Below are 21632 nucleotides of genomic sequence, written 5' to 3' on the forward strand. Positions count from 1 at the left end.
AATTAGTACCTAGGTTCGGGTATTAAGTTTGCTTCCCTATCTGGATGCAAACTCCTGACTCCTAACTGTAACGATGTATCTTTCAGACACTTGTATTTTACATAAGCCTCTGGTCTAACTAGAATTTTTGGATTAATGGGCCTGCTCCATTAATTCCTAGAAGCCAATGGCAGGAAAACTACATATGGTGTCTTTTTATGGCCCTCAACAGAACTCTCCTATGATGTTAGTCTAAAATGTCTACATTTTAATTAGGTGTTCATCGGGACACAGGTATGGAACTCAGGCTTGTATTTAACCTCTTAAACAAAAACCCAAAATGTAGGTAAAGTGTATTTAGTACAAGCAGAAAAAAGTATTTCAAGTAGCTTATAATCCCTACAGAGTCTAACTTGGAAAACACAAGTGCTCTGATCCATATATTTAAAAACACTTTATGTAAACCTTGCATGAGAAGATGCCCATTACTCATAGAGGCTAGGGGGCAAAGAGATTATATACAAAAAAGCATTGTGAGGGACTATCTTGTACGTCATTTAAAAAAAGTTTGAGTTAATATTTTTAAAGTAATTACTAAGAAATACAGAGCAAATCCAAAGAAATTACAGCAACAAGACTGATATCCATCAGCCAGATTTTGAATGTTCCTTCACTCTGAATTATTGGTTATTTAAAATTATTTTCTGGATCATACAATTTCCATGTTTGCCTTATCCGCATTCAGTAATAAAAACCAATAATGGCCTTTATTAGTTTGGTTTCACTCTCCTTTTGGCCTCTTTATGTTTCTTCCGACAATCCTAGAAAAAAATAAAATCAAAAGCCTTTGTTAAAAATAAATTATTATTTTCAAGGTATATAGTAGCTATTAAATAAAATTTAGATTAATATCAGGACTGTGGAAATCATTTTGGAAGTGATCACTTAGAAATATAGGGGGTATTCAAACTTGTGGCTTTTCTTGTTTACAATGGAAACTATAATTCAGTCTTTCAAAAATCTCATAATATTCTGTTATAATGAGCATGGTTAGAACTCAAGACTAGTCACTCAACAGGGCCATTCCTCAGTTGCCTCACCCACACCACGGGGGAATGAATTAAATAACCTCTAAGTTCTATTCCAGCACTGTAATTCCGAATGTTTAAATTATGTTTTCAGTTGTCTTAAGTTTCATACCTTCTTCCCATACTCTCACACCAGGCAATATTAACACAAAGACAAACCATATCTATTTTAAGAGACAATGAATATGAAGATTAAATTACTCACTATGCGCAAGTTGTCTGTTCTGGCCTCCCAAGAACTCCTGCTAATATTACTTCCCACACCTCTCCAGAATAAATCAGACCCTACAAAGGATGAACAAAAAAGATGAGGCAGTAAATTAACACCAAAATGGACAATATTCTAATGTTAGCATCATCAAGGTTTTTGATTCTATTTAAGATCATTTCTTTCAATTTATACTGGTTTTCAAAAATTTATTTTCTAACAAAATGAAAAAAGAATTGTTAGGCTTTTACTGTTAATATATCAGTATTATTTTGTAACTTGGTTTTTGTTTGTGCAAGGCTTTAAGAAATAAGTTCATGAACAGCCTCAGAATTTTTACATAAACTTTTAGTAGTTTTGTACATCTAGCATCTAAGCAAGTTCCTTAGACCTAAAACAGTGTTGATGATAATGAATGTGTGAGAGAGATGGGGAGTGGGAGTTCCTAGTGCACCTTTGCTTTATTAGTGACATGCATCAGTTTTACAGAGGAGCTAAAACACATGACATTACAAAGGGTCAAAACTGTGGCCAAACAGTTCTTCCTTGGATATATGCTGCTGTATCAGATGTGCAGTAGTGAGAACAATACTATTTATAACCTGTTATACAACATTTAATTGCAAGATAGACTTACCATTAAGTCTTTCATCAATCTTAGAGAAAAAGAAAAATCTAGTGGTCTCTTTCTCAGGTAATGATACATCTCTGAATCAAGACAGAAAGAGAGAAAGGTAGACATTAGCTGGCTGAGTTCAAAATTCAAGAAGAAAAGTTTACATTAAAAACATAAATCAGGGCCTCCCTGGTGGTACAAGGGGTTAAGACACAACCTATGAAGCTGTCCGCAGCCTCTGCAGCACGAGTTCGATCCCCTGGCCGGCCACGGAGCAACCCACATGGCACAGCAGACATCTCCTGACTTGCCCACTGCTCCCCTCAGCAGTGTGCTTCGGTCAATCTGCCTGTTCTGTTCCTCACTCTGTCTCTGGTGAATTTTCTCACCCTCCCACACCTGTGGCTCTTGTATACATAAATAAATCTTAAAAAAAAAACACAAAAAACATAAATCAACTATTTCTTAAATATATCTGCTTTGTGTTTTGCTCATTTTGCCTGAGTTCAAATGACCTGCCTTCTTATTCTCAATTTAATTCCTCTTTTCTATCTGAAGTACTGATGATGAAGTATAAACTCCATCTCCCTCACCACTGCTACCACATGTGCCAATGTTTCCCATAGGGTGGCAACCAGTAAGCTACAGCATCCTCTTTCCAGACCAGAGACTTTAGCATCAGGCTGACTTCCTTCAGCGCATCACATCCAAATGTGATAACCAAAATCTCAGTGCTATCCAAATCTCAAGGAAGTGGAAAAATGCTTCCCATTACAAAAAGCTTAGAGAAATCTTCAAAGGAGTTGAAAGGAAAAAATTAAATTGTCATGTGAGAACAAGCTTAGATGCTTCTAATAATATTTCTAAAGTATGTCTAACCCAGATTTTTACAAATTATGCAATATACCTGCACAAAAACAAATTACTTACCTAGGACTGGACTTCCTGTCATCTGGTTCTTCATTAACATCTTCCTCCTCCTCTTCTGAACTACTGTCATGGAAATGAGGGGCTCCCTGCCAGGCAAACTTCCCAGGTTTTACAGTTTCAACTCTGTAGGTATCTATACAGCATGACAATAAAATATGATAGGATTCTAACTCAACAGCTATGTATTTCTGAACACACTCATTGGATTCTTTCACCATACATATGTATTTCTGGATTTCCAATATCTTAATCATTAATTTAAAATAGGCAGCATCTTTTCACATTTTCAAGTATTGAGAAAAACTACTATCTGTTTTTTGGCATTGCTAAGGTGATCTGACAAGGAATACAGTAATACCATCAAAAGATATAAAAATTAAAGGCTTATAAATGAACAACACAGCTTAAAAGAACAAATAAAATAAGCATGAGATCTGTGGCTTGCATAAGAAACCTAAAATAAAACACAATGCAGTGAAGCCAGGTTTCCCTCCTGCTGATCATAAATGAGAAAAGGAATATACCTTTGTATTTTTCAATTTCCCAAACCTCTTTCTGGAATTGCTGAAAAAATCCAGTGCTATAAGATGTGAACAATCACTGTATGAGCCCCCCAAATTTGCTAGTACCTCAAAGCACAAATCCCAGGTTGCTGAGATGTCTTAGTACTCATTTCAAGGCCAATTTGTCACACTTGGCTCTCAAAGTCAGAAGTATCATAGTCAATGTTTATAGCATGCCAACTCTTCTCAACAGTTTAGGGCTGACCTTGGTACTCAAATGGACAGCACAGCCAAGAGTAACAGAACTGGCATTTGTGTTTGCTAAACACATGGATGCTCTTTCAGTTGCTGATCTTTGAAATAGAATCCTTTGTAGTGAAGTACTCATGTATTCCTGTAAACATCCCTTGTTTTTTGCCATGAACTCCCAGAAAGCTGTACTTTCACTTGAACTCTAGGAGCAGCCTCCTAAGAAACTGGTGTTTTTAACTTTTAGCCCATGTTGGCCTTCAAAGGTAAACCTGAAATAATGTTCAAACTTGAGTTTATATTTTTCTCTATGTTCTGAAAAACCTTCAAAGGATAAAGTTAGAAACAACTGGCATACTGATGACAGAGCAGATCTGTATAAAACTAAGGTTACATAGTTCTTCCTACCACATACAGTACTGGTTTCCAAAAGTCATGGTTTCTCCAACTGCATTTAAGATGATGCTATTAAATATACGTCTTACTATACAACTTCGTGACTATTTCTACTCAGTAGAGGTCTGAGCACATTCTTCTCTGACTTCCCTTCATATTTCAGCTAGCTATAAATTTGCTCCCTTAAATGCAAAAACAATTTGCTGTTACAACAAACTTCCAGGTATATCACATTTATTACTGAATCTCATATTGCTTAGCTAGGTGGAAGAAAGGATCTTTTCTTCAGCTTGCACTTAATTGCAACCACATTGCACTTAATGTGGACTCAATTAAGCTCAAACTACGTGGAATGCAGAAGGAAAAAAAAATGAGTACCTTCCTTTGCATCTTTAGTATCTGAATCAAAAAAGGAGAATGTGAATCCTCCAGGTTGCTGGGTCCCATTCAAAGAAGCTGCAGAGTCCTGGACTTCCTCTCCAGAACAATCCTCATTCCAGGGTATGTTGTCATCCTTTTCAGTGGTATCTTTTGTAGTTTGGAATATTTCTTTTAAATCCGTAGCAATGTTATAATACATTTCTTTAGACACCTCAGGTAGCTTCTCAGCTTCCTCCCTTTTCTTCTTTCTTTTTGCTTTACTGCAATGACATACATAGACATGTGTACCACAAAGAAATAGTTGGCTTTGGGAAAATTTATAAAAAACAAGAAAACACCTAGGATAACTTTAATTCCATCCTTCCAACAACTGAGGAGCCACATATAAAATTCTACTGGTGAAAGGAAAACCTTGATCAATAAATTTTCTATATGCAAAATGACATCAAAGTTCTAACTATTAATCTACTTCTCCTCTGAGCTACATTTTAGAAATTACGCCTAAGATATTAGCTCTGAGTAAAATCACTCAACCACAGTGGGTCTCAGTTTCCTCATCTGCAAAATGTTAAAAGAGATGACATCTATAAATTTTAAGTTCCAAAATATTTTGAATTTTACAAAACTGGCGTAAAGAATCTAGTTAATTCAGTTTTAGAAATAATTGTAAAAGTGAGGCTTCCCTGGTGGTGCAGGGATTAGGTCTCAGCTCTATCAAGCTATTTCCAGCCATTGAGGCATGAGTTCAATCCCCAACCTGGGAGCTAACCCACATGGCACAGCAGACCTCTCCTGTCTTCCCCACTGCTCCCCTCAGCAGGATATTTTTTTTAAAGATTTATTTATTTATGCATACAAGAATTGGGGTATAGACCAGAGGTGTGGGGTGTGAGAGGCTTCACCAGAGACAGAGTGGGGAACAGAACAGGTGGATTGACTGAAATACACTGCTGAGGGGTGCAGTGGGCGAGACAGGAGAGGTCTGCTGCACCATGGGTAGCTCCCTGGCCGGGGATTGAACTCATGCTTCAGTGGCTGTGGATAGCTTCATAGGTTGCGTCTTAACCCCTTGCACCACCAGGGAGGCCCCCCTCAGCAGGATATTTCAGTAGATCCACCTGTTCTGCTCTCTACTATCTCTGGTGAATCCTCTCACCCCCCACACCTCTGGCCTAGACTCCAGTTCTTGTATGCATAAATAAGTTTTAAAAATAAAAAAAAAAAAAAAGAAAGAATTGTAAAAGTGCTATCTACATATAGTTTGTTCTGGAATGAAAATTTTATATTACAATAAACCTGTTCTGTATTCAGAAACATGCTTTTCCCTTTTTGAGACAAGAAGTTACATTGCAGTTTCCAATATTGAGTTTTAATTCAGTAAGATTAAAATCCTTTTTCCTATTTAGAATTCACTCTATATATCATAAATAACATCAGGCCAAAGTTCTAGTTGTATAACCTAAAATAATAAATGGGCAAGACATTCCAAATAATCATCTTATTGACAGACTAATTCAGTGAGTTGATCTCTTTTTACTACATTAAATAACAAATCTGGATATGTTTTTTTTTTTTAAATATTTATTTATTCACTTATGCATAGAAGAACTGGGATATAGGCCAGAGGAGGCAAGAGGATTCACCAGAGACAGAGTGGGGAGCAGAGCAGGCAGATCTACTGATATATACTGTTGAGGGGAGCCGTGGGTGAGACAGGAGTGGTCTGCTGCACCATATGTGGTCAGCTCCCTGGCTAGAGATTGAACTCAAGCTACAGCAGTAGGCCATCACAGTGATAGTGGTAAGACTTAACTCCTAGGCCACCAGGGAGGCCACTTTAAAAGGACACATCAGCTGCCCAGTAAAGAAGCCAACAAAGTGAGGACTAGGCCAATAGTCCCGTATGAGCCATCCCGGAAGCAAATCATCCAGGTTCAGTCAGGTTCAGTCATGTTTTTCGGAGACGAAAGCCCCAGGCAATGTTTTGACTACAACTTCCTGAGAACAGAATAATCCAGAGAAGCTGCTTCAAAACACTTGAGTCACAGAAGCTCCGAGTTAATAAATGTTTGTGGTTTTAAGATGGTAAGTTTTGGGGAATTTGTTATGCAGCAACAGAAAACTACTACAAATTAGATGTAAATAAAAACAAATCTATTATTCCTACTTATATACCATTTTCAGTGTGTATTATCTAAAATAACATACAAAAATTCTATATTACAGGGAACGTTTATATTATTTCTACTTTGGTCTGTTATATTATTCCATTTAAAAGAAAACTTCAATTTTGAAACAATTTTGGATTTACAGAAAAGATGCAAAGAAAGTACAGAATTTCCTAATAACCTTCACCTAGTTTCTCCTAATGGCAGCAATTTATATAATTATGACACAATTGTTAAAATTTTAAAACATAAACCTTGGTATATTACTATTAACTGAACTCAAACTATTTTCAGTTCATCAGTTTTTCATACATGTCATTTTTGCTCCAGGAACTAATTCAGGATAGCACACTGCCTTCAGTAATTTTAGCAGAAGGAAAATGAAGGAATTAATCCAGACAAATAATTGGTTGATCCACATTTATCAAACTGATAGCACGTCTTTAGGAAATAGGAGCTGCTTTTTATATTCCACTAGCAATTGAATGGTTGCTCCCCAAAAGGTATGCCCAGGTCTTAAATCCCATAATTTGTGAATATTACCTTAATTAGTAAAAGGATCTTTGCAGAGTAATTAAATTAAGGGTTCTCCAACTAAGATTATCCAGAATTATTCAGGTAGATCCTAAATGCAATCACAAGTATCCTTAGAATAGACACAAAGGTAAGAGACACACAGAAAAGAAGAGGCGGCCACGTGAAGATGGAGTAAGGAAGCCACAAACCAAGGAATACCAAGGATTGCTGGTAGCACCTGACATGGGAGAGATGTAAAACTGATTTTCCCCTGAAACCTCCAAAGGGAACATGTAGTCCTTTCAATAACATAGATTTCAGAATCCTGGTCTCTAGCACTGTGAAAAAATATATTTTGTGGTTTTTAAGCTTCTGAGTTCGTGGTAATTTGTTACAGCAATGACAAGAAACATATATTAAGTTGGAATATATGGCATTTACACACGTGAGGTTCTTTTGTGAAAGGTTAAGACCTTCTCTACCAGGTTAATAACTCTGTCTTAAAAACAGTAGGGACCAATAGATGGGATGTTGGTTACTATCTACTTTGTTCGCTATCTGAAATGGGATTAATTTATAGGATCCTGCTAATTAATGAAGCAGCTTGATTTACCTTTCTTTTGGCTTATCATCTTTCTTCCTTTCATAAGCAGCATGGTCATGCCTTGTTGGATCATAACGTACAATGTCCCTATATAAAAAAAGGAGAGAAAGAAATTGGAAAAGAGAAACCAGAGTTCTAATGTTTGATTAATAGCAAATTACAATTCAACACAAGACCTATTCTAATTTCTGAGTAAGACATAGGTCTTTATTAGGATATTGTTAAAAAGGATTATATTCTCAATTACCTAGTTTTGAATTTCAATGGATTTTTTTTAACTTGAAAAATACATCATACTAAAATATATACAGATAAAACGACATACTACTGGGATTTGCTTAAAATATCCCAGTGGGGAAAGGAGGGAGTGGGTAAAAAAATATAGAAAACTGGTCATATGTTGACGATTCTGTGAGCTGGATGATGGTGTACAGGGGTTTTGTTATAATAGCCTTTAAGATGTTTAAAATTTTCCATAATAAATAGAGACATTTATATAGTTTTATAGCTTACATTTAAACCATTTTTCAATTGTGTCATTTATGGGAGCAATATTGCCATGATACCCACGAACATAAATACAGAAATAATTTAAGATTAGTTTCTTGAAATGAATCATTCGATTAAAAATAAGTACATTTATAAAGGTCAGATACTTATTACCAAATGCTCTCCCCAAAAGCTTAAAATGGCCTAGTTTTAAACTGAGTTCAAGAAGAGTTCAATTATGGCAAAGGAAAATACAGGATGTGATGGAACATAAGCCATACTTAAATTTCTTAGCAGCTACTGGTCCTTTGCTTGTAGGATTGTTCAAGTTGATATGCAAAACACTCTGCACAACATTCAGGGCTTTCAGTTTTTCTGCCGCAAGCTCTTCTTCCTCAGCAGTTTTTCTTTCATTTATTTCTTAGAAAAAAAGGGATAATTAGTAATCTCCTGGCAAATATAACTTGAGAAGCCTCAATCATCAAATATTTACCAAGTACCTAAACATGCACAAAGCACATTATGACAGGAGGAAAATTTAAACCTCATTTTGCTATCCTTCCTATCCCCAGAACCCTCAGTGCCACAGCAAATTCAGAAATTGCATGACCAGCAAATAGTTTCACTTCTAGTTGTCATTTTGTGAAAATAAAAAGATTTGGGCCTCTCTGGTGGCACAAGGGGTTAAGACGCAACCTATGAAGCTATCCGCAGCCACTGCAGCACAAGTTCAATCCCCGGCCAGGGAGTTACCCACATGGCGCAGCAGACCTCTCTTGACTTGTCTGCTGCTCCCCTCAGCAGTGTATTTCAGTACACCTGCCTGTTCTGCTCCCCACTCTGTCTCTTGTGAATACTTTCACCCCCCCACACCTCTGGCCTATACCCCAGTTCTAGTATGAATAAACAAATCTTTGAAAAAAAAAAAAAGGTAGATTTAACGACTTCAGTAGGAAGTTTAAAAGTTTTTCTTTGAAGGAACTTGTTTAAAAAAAAATCAAAGTTTTAACAATAAATATTAAATGCAACAGAGTAAAGATGTTAATTACAAAACTAAAGTGATTACAGATGCTTTGATTACTTTAACATGGTAAAAATGTAATCCCCACTGTCTTTGGTGAAATGGTTATTCACAGTTCTGATGTAATATATACCAACCAGAAGAGCTGTAAGGAGACAAATGGCAGAAATGAAGTAACCTCATATGAAGTTTCCATATGTAGGCTATTTCCAAGCTTCTGACTGTTCCTATGCTTTCAACATGGAATTTTGAGTGAGAAATTCTGAAACCTAACTTGGTGTGGAGACTACAGAATTTACTTAATCCTGGCTTCCAGAAATGTATAGTACACATAATAATTAGTTCAAAGAATTGAGAGCATCATAGGGAGTTACCTACATGGTGCAGCAGACCTCTCTTGACTTGTCTGCTGCTCCCCTCAGCGGTGTATTTCAGTCAATCTTCCTGTTCTGTTCCTCACTCTGTCTCCAGTGAATCCTCTCACCCCCTGCAACTCTGGCCTATATATCCCCCCATTCTTACATGCATAAATAAGTAAATAAAAATAAAATCTTAGAAAAAATTTTAATTAAAAAAAAACAAAGCAGAAAAGTTTGGAACCAATGCCAAATAAAATGCTCCAGGAAGTGGGGAAAAAACAAACCAACTGAATTAGAATGCTTGTGAGAGCCTCACTACTTCTAAACATATCCAAATAAGGATGAATTCAAACAGAATGGCATTCAGCGTTACAATGCTTTTTTAAAAAAACTACACCTGGCAAACATACCGCAAGGAAGATGAATACTCTTCCTTTTAGAAAACCAACTGTGACTTAACTATCTTCCATGGCCTTACTAGGGACTGCCCTTCTAGTGCTAGTGCAGATCTCGTCCTCTCTCTGACCCAGGGATGGGACAGAGGAAGATGCTGCCTTTGAATGGATGCTATGAATTTCTGTCCTTTCTGGTAACTTCAAGTAATTACAGTTGTTTAAATGCACAAACAATCTCAGAAAGTCTTAGATTGTGAGCTCCACAATTTAATGTTCTGGGTTACAGAATTTTTCCGTGTGTTATGCAAAGACGTGAGACTAGATGACTTCTCAGAATTCCCCAGCTTTGACACCAGGACTATATGGACAATGGGGCATACCGTCTTGTTCCTCTTCACTGTCACTTTCTAGAAATCTGGAGTCCATGCGAAATCTGTCATCAGTGCCAAAGTGAGACTGCAAATTCATGAGCTACAAAGACAAAACATACACATAATTGATGGCCATTTTCCCAAGAAATCACTTCTAAAGAAGATGCTCCATTTGCACTTCCAATGTCCTGAAATTCACATTAATGTTTGCATAACTTCACATACCCATGAACTGATCAGAGAGGGTCATGGAAGATTCAGTTCCAAAATAATACCCAAATCCAAAACACACTGCTGGAGTGTGGGCAAAGGTCTGCTTGCATTTACCTAGATTTAAGATCATGTTAAAAAATAAGGACATGTTACAGGTTTTATTTTCAGTCTTCACTAACCTTCTGTCCAGCTTTGCCCTCAAACTGAGGTTTAATTCTGAACCTGTTACTGTCATCTTCAGGACCAGATTCCTCATCACCACTGCTGTCAAACAGCTTTCCTGATGCTTTACCAGCAGATGCCTATTACACAGGTGAAGAGATGACAAGAAGGTTTATTAATAACTGAGACAATCAACATTTTCTTCATTATGTAATCTTCCCCCTCACATTTAAGAATCAACAATCCTGATAAATCTCCCAAGAAAGGGTGGATGATAAGTAGAATGAGAACTCCTAACACAGTGATATCTACTTGGTTTTTTGGTTACTAATCCAGAGGTCCCTAATGCAGCTTGAAGTGCAAGGAGAGGAGAAGGGGGGGTTACTATACATGAGAACACTTCCTGCAGGGTTTCATTCATTTAATGCCACACTGCAGATGATGTGAAGAATAGATTCACGTGGGAAAGAATCTCCAAGGAACCCATGGACTTTGTGTCCAGTAGCATGGGGAGTCTCCAGTCTCATCATGGCTTTGAAGAATTTCATGTTGAGCTAGTCTGTTGTGTGGATGTGTTGGTATGCAATTTGCAGAAATGGATTTGCAGAAGTAGAGTAATGCCCATAAGGATATTTTGAATATCTTACTTTCACTGGTTCCTTTCCCGGCTGGTTCTGCTCCTGAGTGGATATCTGTTTCACCTCTGTTTCACTTTCACTGTCAGAACCAAAGATGATATGTGTTGACTTATCCTCTGGATGACCATCCTAGAGTGATCATCAAAAGCATTATACAATCAGGCTTCTCCTGCAAGTCTTCCCAACTTTTTTTTAATCCAATGAATACTGTCATCACCCCTTATTTCTCAAGTAGAAATTTTATTTCTGTTCTCTTTCTCCATATCCTATCATCAACTGAACTTTTTGGGTACTTTTACATTTATTCCTACTATCACTGGCTTGGTCATGACTTCCCAAAGGCTCTGGCTTATTCAAGATTTGTCTCATTCAATTTGTTCTTTTCATCATGATCTTTCCCAGAGGTTGGCAAGCTTCCTATAAAGAGCTAAAAATATTTTAGGTTTTGCAAGCTACACAAGATCTCAGTTCTATATTATTCTTTTTCTTTAAATAACCTTTAAAAACAAAGTTACCCTGAGCTTGGCAGCAATATAAATAAGCTGTGGGTTGGCAGCTATAGTTCACCAAGTCCTGCTCTGATAGCTACGCAACTAATCCTTATTCCCTTGCTTAAAGTTCTTGTCTTTTCACAGCCCTGAGAATAAAGTGCAACCTCCACAGTCTCTTGATAACTTAACTGCTACTCTTTTTAGCTTCATTCTTCATCGCCCTTTTGTACAAACTGTCTCCCTTTCAAGGACTTATCTTTCCTCTCTCTTCCACCATTTTACCTCTCCTCACTTAGTTCCCACTGACCCTTTCAAGGTTTTTCCTCCTGACAATACAGAGTGCCCCCTATATACTACCAGGACATGAAACTTAACCGTGACACTCTGCCCACAACATTATGGGCCAGTAACTGCCTGAGACAGGAACCATCATTAGAAAATCTAGCTCCTACTGTGAGGCCTAAAGGCCTAGAACTTTTCAAGTATTTAACAACTGTCAGAAAAAATGAATGAGGATTCACTGCAGTCAATCTTGACTAGGCAAGCTATAATCATTGGATAAGCAGACATTGGATATCATAGGAGATATCATAGGATATCATGTAACTACATTTTACATGTGGTTTCCTTTCTAAAGGAAAGGAAATTATGAAGAAAACTTTAAATATAGGCAGATGGATGTTTTTAAGTTAAATCTCACTTCCTCTGGGGTATACTACAATTATATATGGTGATAAAAGTTTTTAAGTCAAGGACATGAAACAAAACCGGAGCTCTACAGGGGCATAACATCCTTCATGGGCAAAAAAGCTTAGACTTTGAGAGGTCTACTTAAATCCACAGACTGAAAATCCACTCACCAAGTTTGCCAGAGCATCATGAACCAGCTTCTTTTGTACTTCTTTTGCTTTTTGCCTTGCCTCTAAGGCTGCCAAGCGTCTCTGGTTATCTTCAGCATGCTTCTGCTTAGCATTAACATCTGGCAAACTATTAGCAGAAAGCAGGAAATCAGTTTTGCTTCCCTGAGTATCTCTCCTGGAGGAGACTGCTGACGATTTCTCAGGGGCTGCTCCACTGCTCAGATCAGGCTTCTTTTCTAAGTCCTCTTCTGTCTTTGTGGTCCTATGAAAACAGTCTTCCTCAATGCCCACTTTGGGAGTCTTTGCACCAAGACTTAAAGATTTCTTATTGTTTAATGGTAACATATGAGAAACAGGATTTTTACTTCCCTTTTCTGAACTGCTAGGGGATACTACCATGAGATCCTGGCTCTCAAAAGTGGACTGTCTCTTTTGAGGTTGAATACAGTTTGGATCATTTGCCTTCTTTGGCTGTTGGAATGGAGTCCTGCTTGGTGAGCCCTGAGTCTTTTCCAGAGCTATGCCACTAGTATCCTCAAGTTTCATGGAATCCTGTTCTTTATTAACATTGTTAGCAGCAACACCCTCTTTCAAGGATTTTTTCATTGATTCTTTTCTGTAGAGACAGGCTACTCCCTTGAAAGCCTGAAATTTTGGCTTTAAGTTGCCTTCCTTTGGTTTCAGTTTTCCACAGGTATTCTCTTCTCCTTCTAAAAGGGAAGCCACAATTTCCTCAGGATGAATACACCGTCGGCCTCTGTGGAAGCCACTGGGAGTCCTTGGGTTCTTGGAGGCCCTGTCAAACATGGCAGTGGTTTCCTGGACACTGACTTCAGTATCTTCTCCTGGAGCCTCCAGGTCCCTACCAACCAACTGTTCCAAATCAGCCAAAGTAAGATTCACATGAACACAGTTTTTCATCATAGCGCTATACTCCTCATCTACAGACTCAGATGATTCTGATACAGAATCGGCATCTTTACTGCCATTGGAGGTGGGTGGAGATTTACAACCAAGAGGCTTAACTCCTTGATGGATGGCTACTTCTGCATTATTTCTCTTTTGTACTTTAATACAACGATCAGAAAGCTCACAGCCTTTTCTATTTTTCAAAGTTTTCTTGTGCATGGTCTTTTTCATTTGTGAAAATTCTGTACTGTTTTTAACCTCACCAGATTTTTTTTTCACTGCAATGATTTCATCTGTATCTCCTGAATCATAGTCACAATCATTTTCCATAACATTATTATCACTATCAAGGCAAGAGACATCATTTTTGATACCTAAACCTGTAAAAGAACGAAGCTTATGAACATCTGATTTGAAATCCTCCTTAACAACCTCAAAGGGATCATTTTCAGATTCATTTACTGAGGACCTCCTAGTTTTCTCTAAGTTTTCCTCCCTTGCAATCAGTAGTCTTAATTCATCCTCAGAATCAATATCATCATCAGACATACTAATTTTGTTTCTAGTAGTTTCCGAGCTAGAATTTTGAAAAAATAGTTTTTTAAGTTTCTGAGTATCAGAATCAGGTACATAGGTTGATTTAGAAGTAACAGAATCATAAGATGTTTTTGTTGCAGACTCTTGCTGTATAAAACGTGGATTCTTCATTATCAAATTGGGTTTTGGTCTCATAGTCAGAGACCCAGGGGAACCATCATCCTTCTGCACTTTTATTATCTTCTTGGGAGGGCAGTGAAAGTCAGAGAACTCTCCTCGCCGTTTCTTACTCATAGGATCATTCCCTCCTTCCAATTCCCAAGTGAGGTTGGATATAGGGATGGTATCTGTGAAATCCTCCCCTATCTTCTTTAAGTTGTGGCAGTATTTTGAAGGGTCATATTTTATGATGTTACCAAAAGTCAAGGAACAAAACAAAATCACTAGGATTCATCAATCTGATGAAGCAAAAGAAATACTATTTAATTTTGAGCAAGTAATTTGCTTCAGCTTACCCTCAGTTTCCTATCCAAAAAAATGAAGACTTTGACTTCACTGGGTGACCTCTGGGTCTTTGGAACTGAGTTTCCTATGGCATGTCCAGAGTTAAAACCAAGCATCATAACTGTTAATTGGCAGAAACTACTTGGGCTGTATATAGACATTAAAGTAAATCCATTCAGATTAAGTTCTAGGCACAGAGGCCACAAGACTTTTCTGTAAATCCAAGATCTCACCTCACTGACCTGAAAATATAAAGCAGAATAGAGGGGAGCCAAAGGGGCACAGCTAGCCAAACACATGTCCTTTCAGTATCAAATTCTTCTGTCCATTCCTGTCTTCTCACTATTGTCTCATTCTAGCTCTGATTCTCCTAGCCTAACATCATCCATTTCATATTCTACTCACTCTGCAGAGCATTTTGTAGTCTTTATTAGAAAGGTAGTAATTCTTTGCTAGGTCTATTTGTTGCTAACAACATTCAGAAAGATTCAAGTTAATTTTAAGTATGATGTAATGACAGCTGTCATTTGCTGATTTCCTAAGACATACTAATAGGCAAGTGTAAGTTGCATTATCACTTCTGAAAAGTCCTTTGTTCATTTAGCAAGTATTGAACACATGCCAAATACGTGAAGTATGCCAAACAATGTCTACTGTCTTAGTTTCATGTTGACCTTCAATATCCACCTCTTTATCATTACTGGCTGCCACTGGTAGGAAGCCAAGAGGTGAAGGGAAATAAAGTTACTATCAGTATTACCTAGAATTTAGTTCCACTGGCAGGAAGAACAAAAATAGCAAATATGGCCAGTGCCCTGGGGGCCCCAGTGTACTACAGCCACAGAGTAGTAGTGACTTGCTGCAGTTACTAATCTTTAGACAAATGGCCTACTGGCTTCTTACTCCTCTAATACTTTTTTTTTTTAACAAATTGCATGCATTATATCTCCTCTGTCTGTAACACCTGGAACTGCTTCTCCTTCCTTGACTGACACATGGCTAGAGTTAAAAGATATACAATATTCATCCTCTGCCCAGCCAGCCATGGCATTAGGAATTGAAGGCCTTAGAAAATCTGACCTTATTTCCTCAGCAGATCAGGCACCAGAATTCCCTCATCCTGGGTTCAACACTACTTCCCCAGCCACCATTCACCTGCCTGTCTACATATTTGTACCTTCTCTTCCTCTTTCATGGACCTCTTCCTATAACTTTTCTATTGCTGTGAAACCTACCACTGTTACTCCAGAATCTTCTTTAACGATGAACCCTGCTCTCTTCCAGTTCTTCAGCTCCTTTAGCAATTTGATATACAGCAAATGAGGAAAGATGTGAACATCAGTAAGTGAAAGTGCTTTTGTGACAATCATCATTTGCATCACTTACTCATATGAAACCTCATAATAGTTTCTCATTATTCTCTAATTACTTCATACATGTAGGCTGATCAATCTTACCTTGCCTACAAATTGGGAACATAAAAACTGTTAGATAAACACCTAAAGACTTAATGACAAAGGTAACTCTTGCAAGTATCATTCACTGTGATAAGTAATAATTATTCTGAAAGAGGATTGCAAAGGATATTTTACGTTTATGTTGATTCTTCAGGTGAAGGACAGGTAAGACTCTTCCAAATTTACTAACAACCCAATTCTAAAAGACAAGAAAAACAAGAAATGTATTTACATTACATGATACAATGGAAAAGATTAACCACATTGTGTAAATGTACTATTTGAAAAAACTGAACTCATAGTAGCTATGATTACTGTTAGGTTTACTTTTCTGATAATAAAAATGAGCTTAAAAAAGTCCATGGGCAAAGAGAAAAGAAAGAAGGAAAATCTGGGCAGGTATTGATCTCACATAAATTATGCAGAATACTATACAAAAACACCAGTTGTTAAAAACGCAATTTGGACCAGTGTGTTCTCCTCACCACCTAGGTCCCTTGGGCTTGACTTCTCTCTCCATAAAATGGAGAACTGTGCTGATGCCAAGAGTTGTAAACGCACTGTGAAGAACAAAAAGTACTACCTACGTTAACTACTTTAAAGCAAGGGTGAAAGGAAGTGCTTTAGACATGATGCCCATATCATGTGGTCTCAGGTATCTGGCTAGTTAGGCAGCAGAGGAGACTCACTTTATGCCCTGGTACTTCTGTCCCAGGAACAGCTTTTATATATAAATCTATCCCTCTCATCTTTTCAAACAAGTTGGTGTTGCCTGTTGATTTTTCTTTCATTGATTTTGCTGCTTCTCTCTCTTGGGCCAATCTGAATCAAAGAGCAAAATATAAATAAAAGAGTTAAAATAACCAATCATGCTATCAACAGTGCTTTTGTTTCATTTTGTAATTTCATACAGATGTTTAACTTAATAGTGATCATTTCGGGTTTCTTATTTTTTTCCTTTTTAACTGCACTTTTGGCATTTTATCCACCCTTAATTCCTTTACTCTTTCCTATGAGGAAGAGGTGTCTTTCATAGCTCAATTACCCAATCTTGATGATTTATACTCTTATAATGAACAGAATGCCACAGTACCCTTCTAATTAACCCCCACCACCACCTTAATCAGGTCTGGATAACTGTCATTCACTACTTTACATGTGGTCTTCTACTTTCCTGACACCTTCTAGAATGACTATCAGACTCACAACCTTTAGGCATACCCACACAATGCCCCAAGACAACAACATTGCAGGTCTACCTGCTCAGGACTGAAGCCCCACTTCCTGCACATGGTAGGCACTAAAGTATAGCTGAATAAAGTCACATCACCACCCTGTTCAGAGATGCACTCCCCAACCCGTGCTGGAGAAAAAAAATTCAGATCTCGCCTTTTTCACAAGATCATACCCTCAAAGCACATCTCCAGTAGGCTACCTGACACCTAATTAAGGCATTCTTTTTTCTTGTGCCATTTCTTTGGCCTAGAACAATCTTATCAACTCTTGTGGTCACTCTATACATTCCTAAAACATTTCTTATTTTGAAAGCGCCCAAACTCTCATAATCTTTTCTCCCTAAAAGTACCTCAGGATCTTAAAATGCTACAATAGTTGTTAACTGTCTTGTTCTTAAATCACTTGAATAATCTGATGCCTCTCATATAGAGATTCCATATTACCTTTATATCTTTGTGTGTGACATCAGTATCAATACTCAAAACCAACACAAGTAATTTGGTGCCTTCTATAATAATTTAAATGTACATGAATTAGCACGTTTCCTTGTTGACATAAACACCAGAAGAACCCTTCCAGGAGACATTTGCAAACGTCATCTATTATCATAAAGAAGTGGAAACAGTCTAAATGGCCAACATGATAAAGCCATTTTCTGAAATAGTAGTAAACAGTTGTTACAGAGAAAGGGGAAGACATATATTACCACGAAAGGTTATGCTAAAAAAGATGAATTTTATTTTTATAGCTTAAAATATACATTTGTACGCATTACCATTTTAGTGTTGGGGGTCACAGAGTCAGAGTTCAAGAGGGATTTTATTTGGCTCTACCTATAATGCTTGAATTTGCTAAAACTGTTACATTACCAGAAGAAAATATAGGCAAAACACTATATGACATACACCTCAGTAACATCTTTAAAGACACATCACCTAAAGCAAAGATAGTGAAGGAAAAGATGAACAGCTGAGACTATAACAAATTAAAGAGCTTCTGTAGAGCAAAAGATATATTAACCAAAACAAAGAGACACCCCACTGATTGGGAGAAAATTTTTGCACACAGTACTACTAATAAGGGACTGATCACAAAGATCTACAAAGAATGGATGAGACTAAATAAAAACAAAGTAAACCATCCAGTTAAAAAATAGGCAAAAGAGCTAAAAAGACACTTCTTCAAAGAGGAAATGCAAATGGCCTACAGGCATATAAAAAAATGTTCAACATCTCTTGTAATTAGAGAAATATAAATCAAAACCACAATGAGATACCACCTTATACCAGTGAGAACGGCACATATAAAAAAAAAAAAAAAAACAACAACAGGAAACAACAAACGTTGGCAAGGATGTGGAGAAAAAAAAGGAACTCTCCTACACTGCTGGTGTTGAATGTAAACTGGTCCAATCACTATGGAAAGCTGTGTGGAGGTTCCTCAACCTACTAAAAATGGAGCTTCCATATGATCCAGCCATTCCACTCTTAGGAATCTACCCAAAGGACACAAAAACATTAATTCAAAAGGACACCTGCATCCCTATGTTTACTGCAGCACTTTTTACAGTAGGTAAGCTATGGAAACATCCAAATGCCCAAAAATAGATGACTGGATCAAGAAGATGTGGTATATATACACAATGGAATATTACACAGCAATCAAAAGAGATAAACTCATCCCATTCACAGCAACATGGACGGAGCTGGAAGGGATTATGCTCAGTGAAATAAACCAGAAAGAAAAAGAAAAATAGGGCCTCCCCGGTGGCGCAGCGGTTAAGCGCTGGGTTGCAAAGCTGCCTGCAGCCTCTGCAGTGCCGGTTCAATCCCTGGCTGCTCCCTGGCCACCGGAGGAGGGTCCCACATGGCGTGCGGACCTCTCCTGCCGCCCACTGCTCCCCTCAGCAGTGTGTTTCGGTCCTTCTGCCTGCTCTGCTCCCGACTCTGGCTCTGGTGAATTCTCTCGCCCTCCCGCGCTTCTGTCTGTATCCAGTGCTTATATAAAGAAATAAATAAATCTAAAAAAAAAAAAACACAAAAAAAACCAAAACTGATGGTTTCACTTACAGGAGGAATGTATAGGAAACAAATAAGGGATCTGGAGGGGGGTGGGGAAATTATAATAAATTAAAAATCAAAATCAACAGGCAACTATAAATTAGAGACATTCTGCAGGGGAGGAGGGGGATGAAGGATCAAACAGGGATGGAAGAACACAAGGGACTATGTTGATGGGACATGGGTGAATTGGTGGTGGGAATTTCACAGGGAGTACACCTGAGAGGAGAAAGCATACATTTTACAACAATGATGTAAAATATAAACAAAATAAACAATTGATATATTACTTTATAGTTTTCAATTCAATTAAGTGAATATACAAAATCACTTATAAAGAAATAGGATTTAAATCCATGTAAAAAAAATCTTACCTGTGCAAAAAGCTTTCTTTTGCTAGCTGAATTTGTAGTGTTCCACCTTTCCATTTTGTTTTATTTAAAGCAGACATACCTATAAAGTAAAGAATTATCATTAAATACATGATGATGCACATATTTCAGAATGTGCTTCTGCTAATTATTTAGAACCAAGGTAAGTAGATTTGTTTACCATAGAGACAGAAGAAATGAAGAGAGACCCGGAGAGAGGAGGCCTAGGGTCTGGTCTCATCTCTAGTACTTACCAGGGGAGTCCTTAAAGTCCCTATCTCCCAGCATTACTGGAAGATTTGAATCAAGCAAATGAGTAAATTATAAAGCAAAATTTGTTTGTCAAATGTTTATAAAGTAATGTCAGGAATCTCTGGTGAATGAATACATTTATTTAACATTTTAATAGTTACTTCCCACACTAGAACCAAATACAATGGCAATCTTTCCAAAATCAATCAGGGGACACTTTGATGTCCTACTGCACCTCACTTTTATTCATCAACTTTTATTCAAATTAGTTATCACTTCGTTACTTGAAAACAAATTTTCTACACGTGATTCAATTGTATATGAACTACTATGTGCTAGTAGTCAATTTTTCCGAGCAATCTGTTACCAGCTTTCTTAAAAATAACCATCAAAAGATAGACGTTTCTATTGGTAGATAATATGTTAAGGACAAAGGTCTTATTCAATCTAATCTCCACAGCAATATCCCAAGAAAACAATATTTTTGTCATACAGCAGGTAAGCATACTAGGGCTTTGAAGTTTAAATAACTTACCCCCAGGTCATATAACACAGCTTACGTGTTCTTTTTTTTTTAAGATTTATTTATTTATGCATACAAGAACTGAGGTACAGGCCAGAGGTGTGGGGGAGTGAGAGGATTCACCAGAGACAGAGTGGGGAACACAACAGGCAGACTGACTGAAATACACTGCTGAGGGAAGTAGAGGGTGAGCCAGGAGAGGTGTGCTGTATCATGTCGGTAGCTCCCTGGCTGGTTATCGAACTCGTGCTGCAGTGGCTGTAGATAGCTTCATAGGTTGCGTCTTAACCCCTTGAGCCACCAGGGAGGCCCTTATGTGTTCTTAACCATAACATACTTATTATAATTATTTATTCACTGAACAATAAAACAATGTTTCCTATAAATGAAATTACAAAAGGTTGATAGTCTTCTTTCTCTATTAGCATGTTTCCTTTTCAGTAACTGTTGACATTTCAGCCTCCAAATGACTAGAATACATTGCTGCAGGTATGGAATATCTCCCTTTCTTTCTCATCAAAAGTCAGGTTTGCCTTCATTTTTATTAAACTTACACAGATTTAGTGATTTCAAGAATATGGTCTTAAAAGGACATGACCTACAGCCCTCTCCTAATATCATTTAATAAAAAGACATCTGCTCAAGAAATGAACACACTGGGGAGGGGCAGTTGGCTATATGTCCAGTGGGATGTGTGTCCCACTGGGATGCATGTAATACAATTGTCCAGTGGGGTGCATGTAATACAATTTCTATGAAAGTTTGGTCCATTGTCCAAAATATTTTATAAAACCATTTTGAGCAAACCCACTAGGAATGTGCTACCATATGTCTATTGATTCCAAATGGTATGGCTCTAAACCTGCTGAGTTACAGGATCTCAGAATTCTCTTAATACTAGTTGTCCCTCTGAATGAGTTGAAATTAGCTTTTGAGGTGTTATTCCAAGTTAAAAACAGACATGATCTGACAAACAGTATGGAAAACATGATCTTACATTTCTTCAGGTCTGCTTCTGCTACTCTGATGTTGATATATGCAAAGACTTTCTGTGGGTTTCCTGTAAAAAATAAATAAACTTACTTAAATCTTTATCCAGAGAATAGCGTACAAATTAAGTTTCTAAATTTCAAAAATGAGCTCTTG

General features: G+C 37.4%; 1 protein-coding gene across 1 annotated transcript; it reads right to left on the reverse strand.

The window, feature by feature from the left end:
• Positions 1–749: 749 nt before the first annotated feature.
• On the reverse strand, positions 750–19793 carry NOL8 (nucleolar protein 8; the record flags this gene model as incomplete). Its single annotated transcript, XM_084237934.1, has 14 exons — positions 19715–19793; positions 16734–16866; positions 16180–16243; positions 12638–14526; positions 11296–11415; positions 10666–10788; positions 10283–10373; positions 8409–8547; positions 7648–7725; positions 4348–4610; positions 2822–2954; positions 1913–1983; positions 1273–1352; positions 750–800 (listed from the first exon to the last, which is right to left on the reverse strand). The coding sequence occupies exons 1-14, from the start codon at positions 19789–19791 to the stop codon at positions 750–752; spliced, it is 3312 nt and encodes a 1103-aa protein (XP_084094060.1). The 5' UTR covers positions 19792–19793.
• Between the last annotated feature and the right edge of the window lie 1839 nt (positions 19794–21632).

This window comes from Talpa europaea (genome assembly GCF_964194135.1).
Source record: "Talpa europaea genome assembly, chromosome: 7".
NCBI lineage: Eukaryota > Metazoa > Chordata > Mammalia > Eulipotyphla > Talpidae > Talpa > Talpa europaea.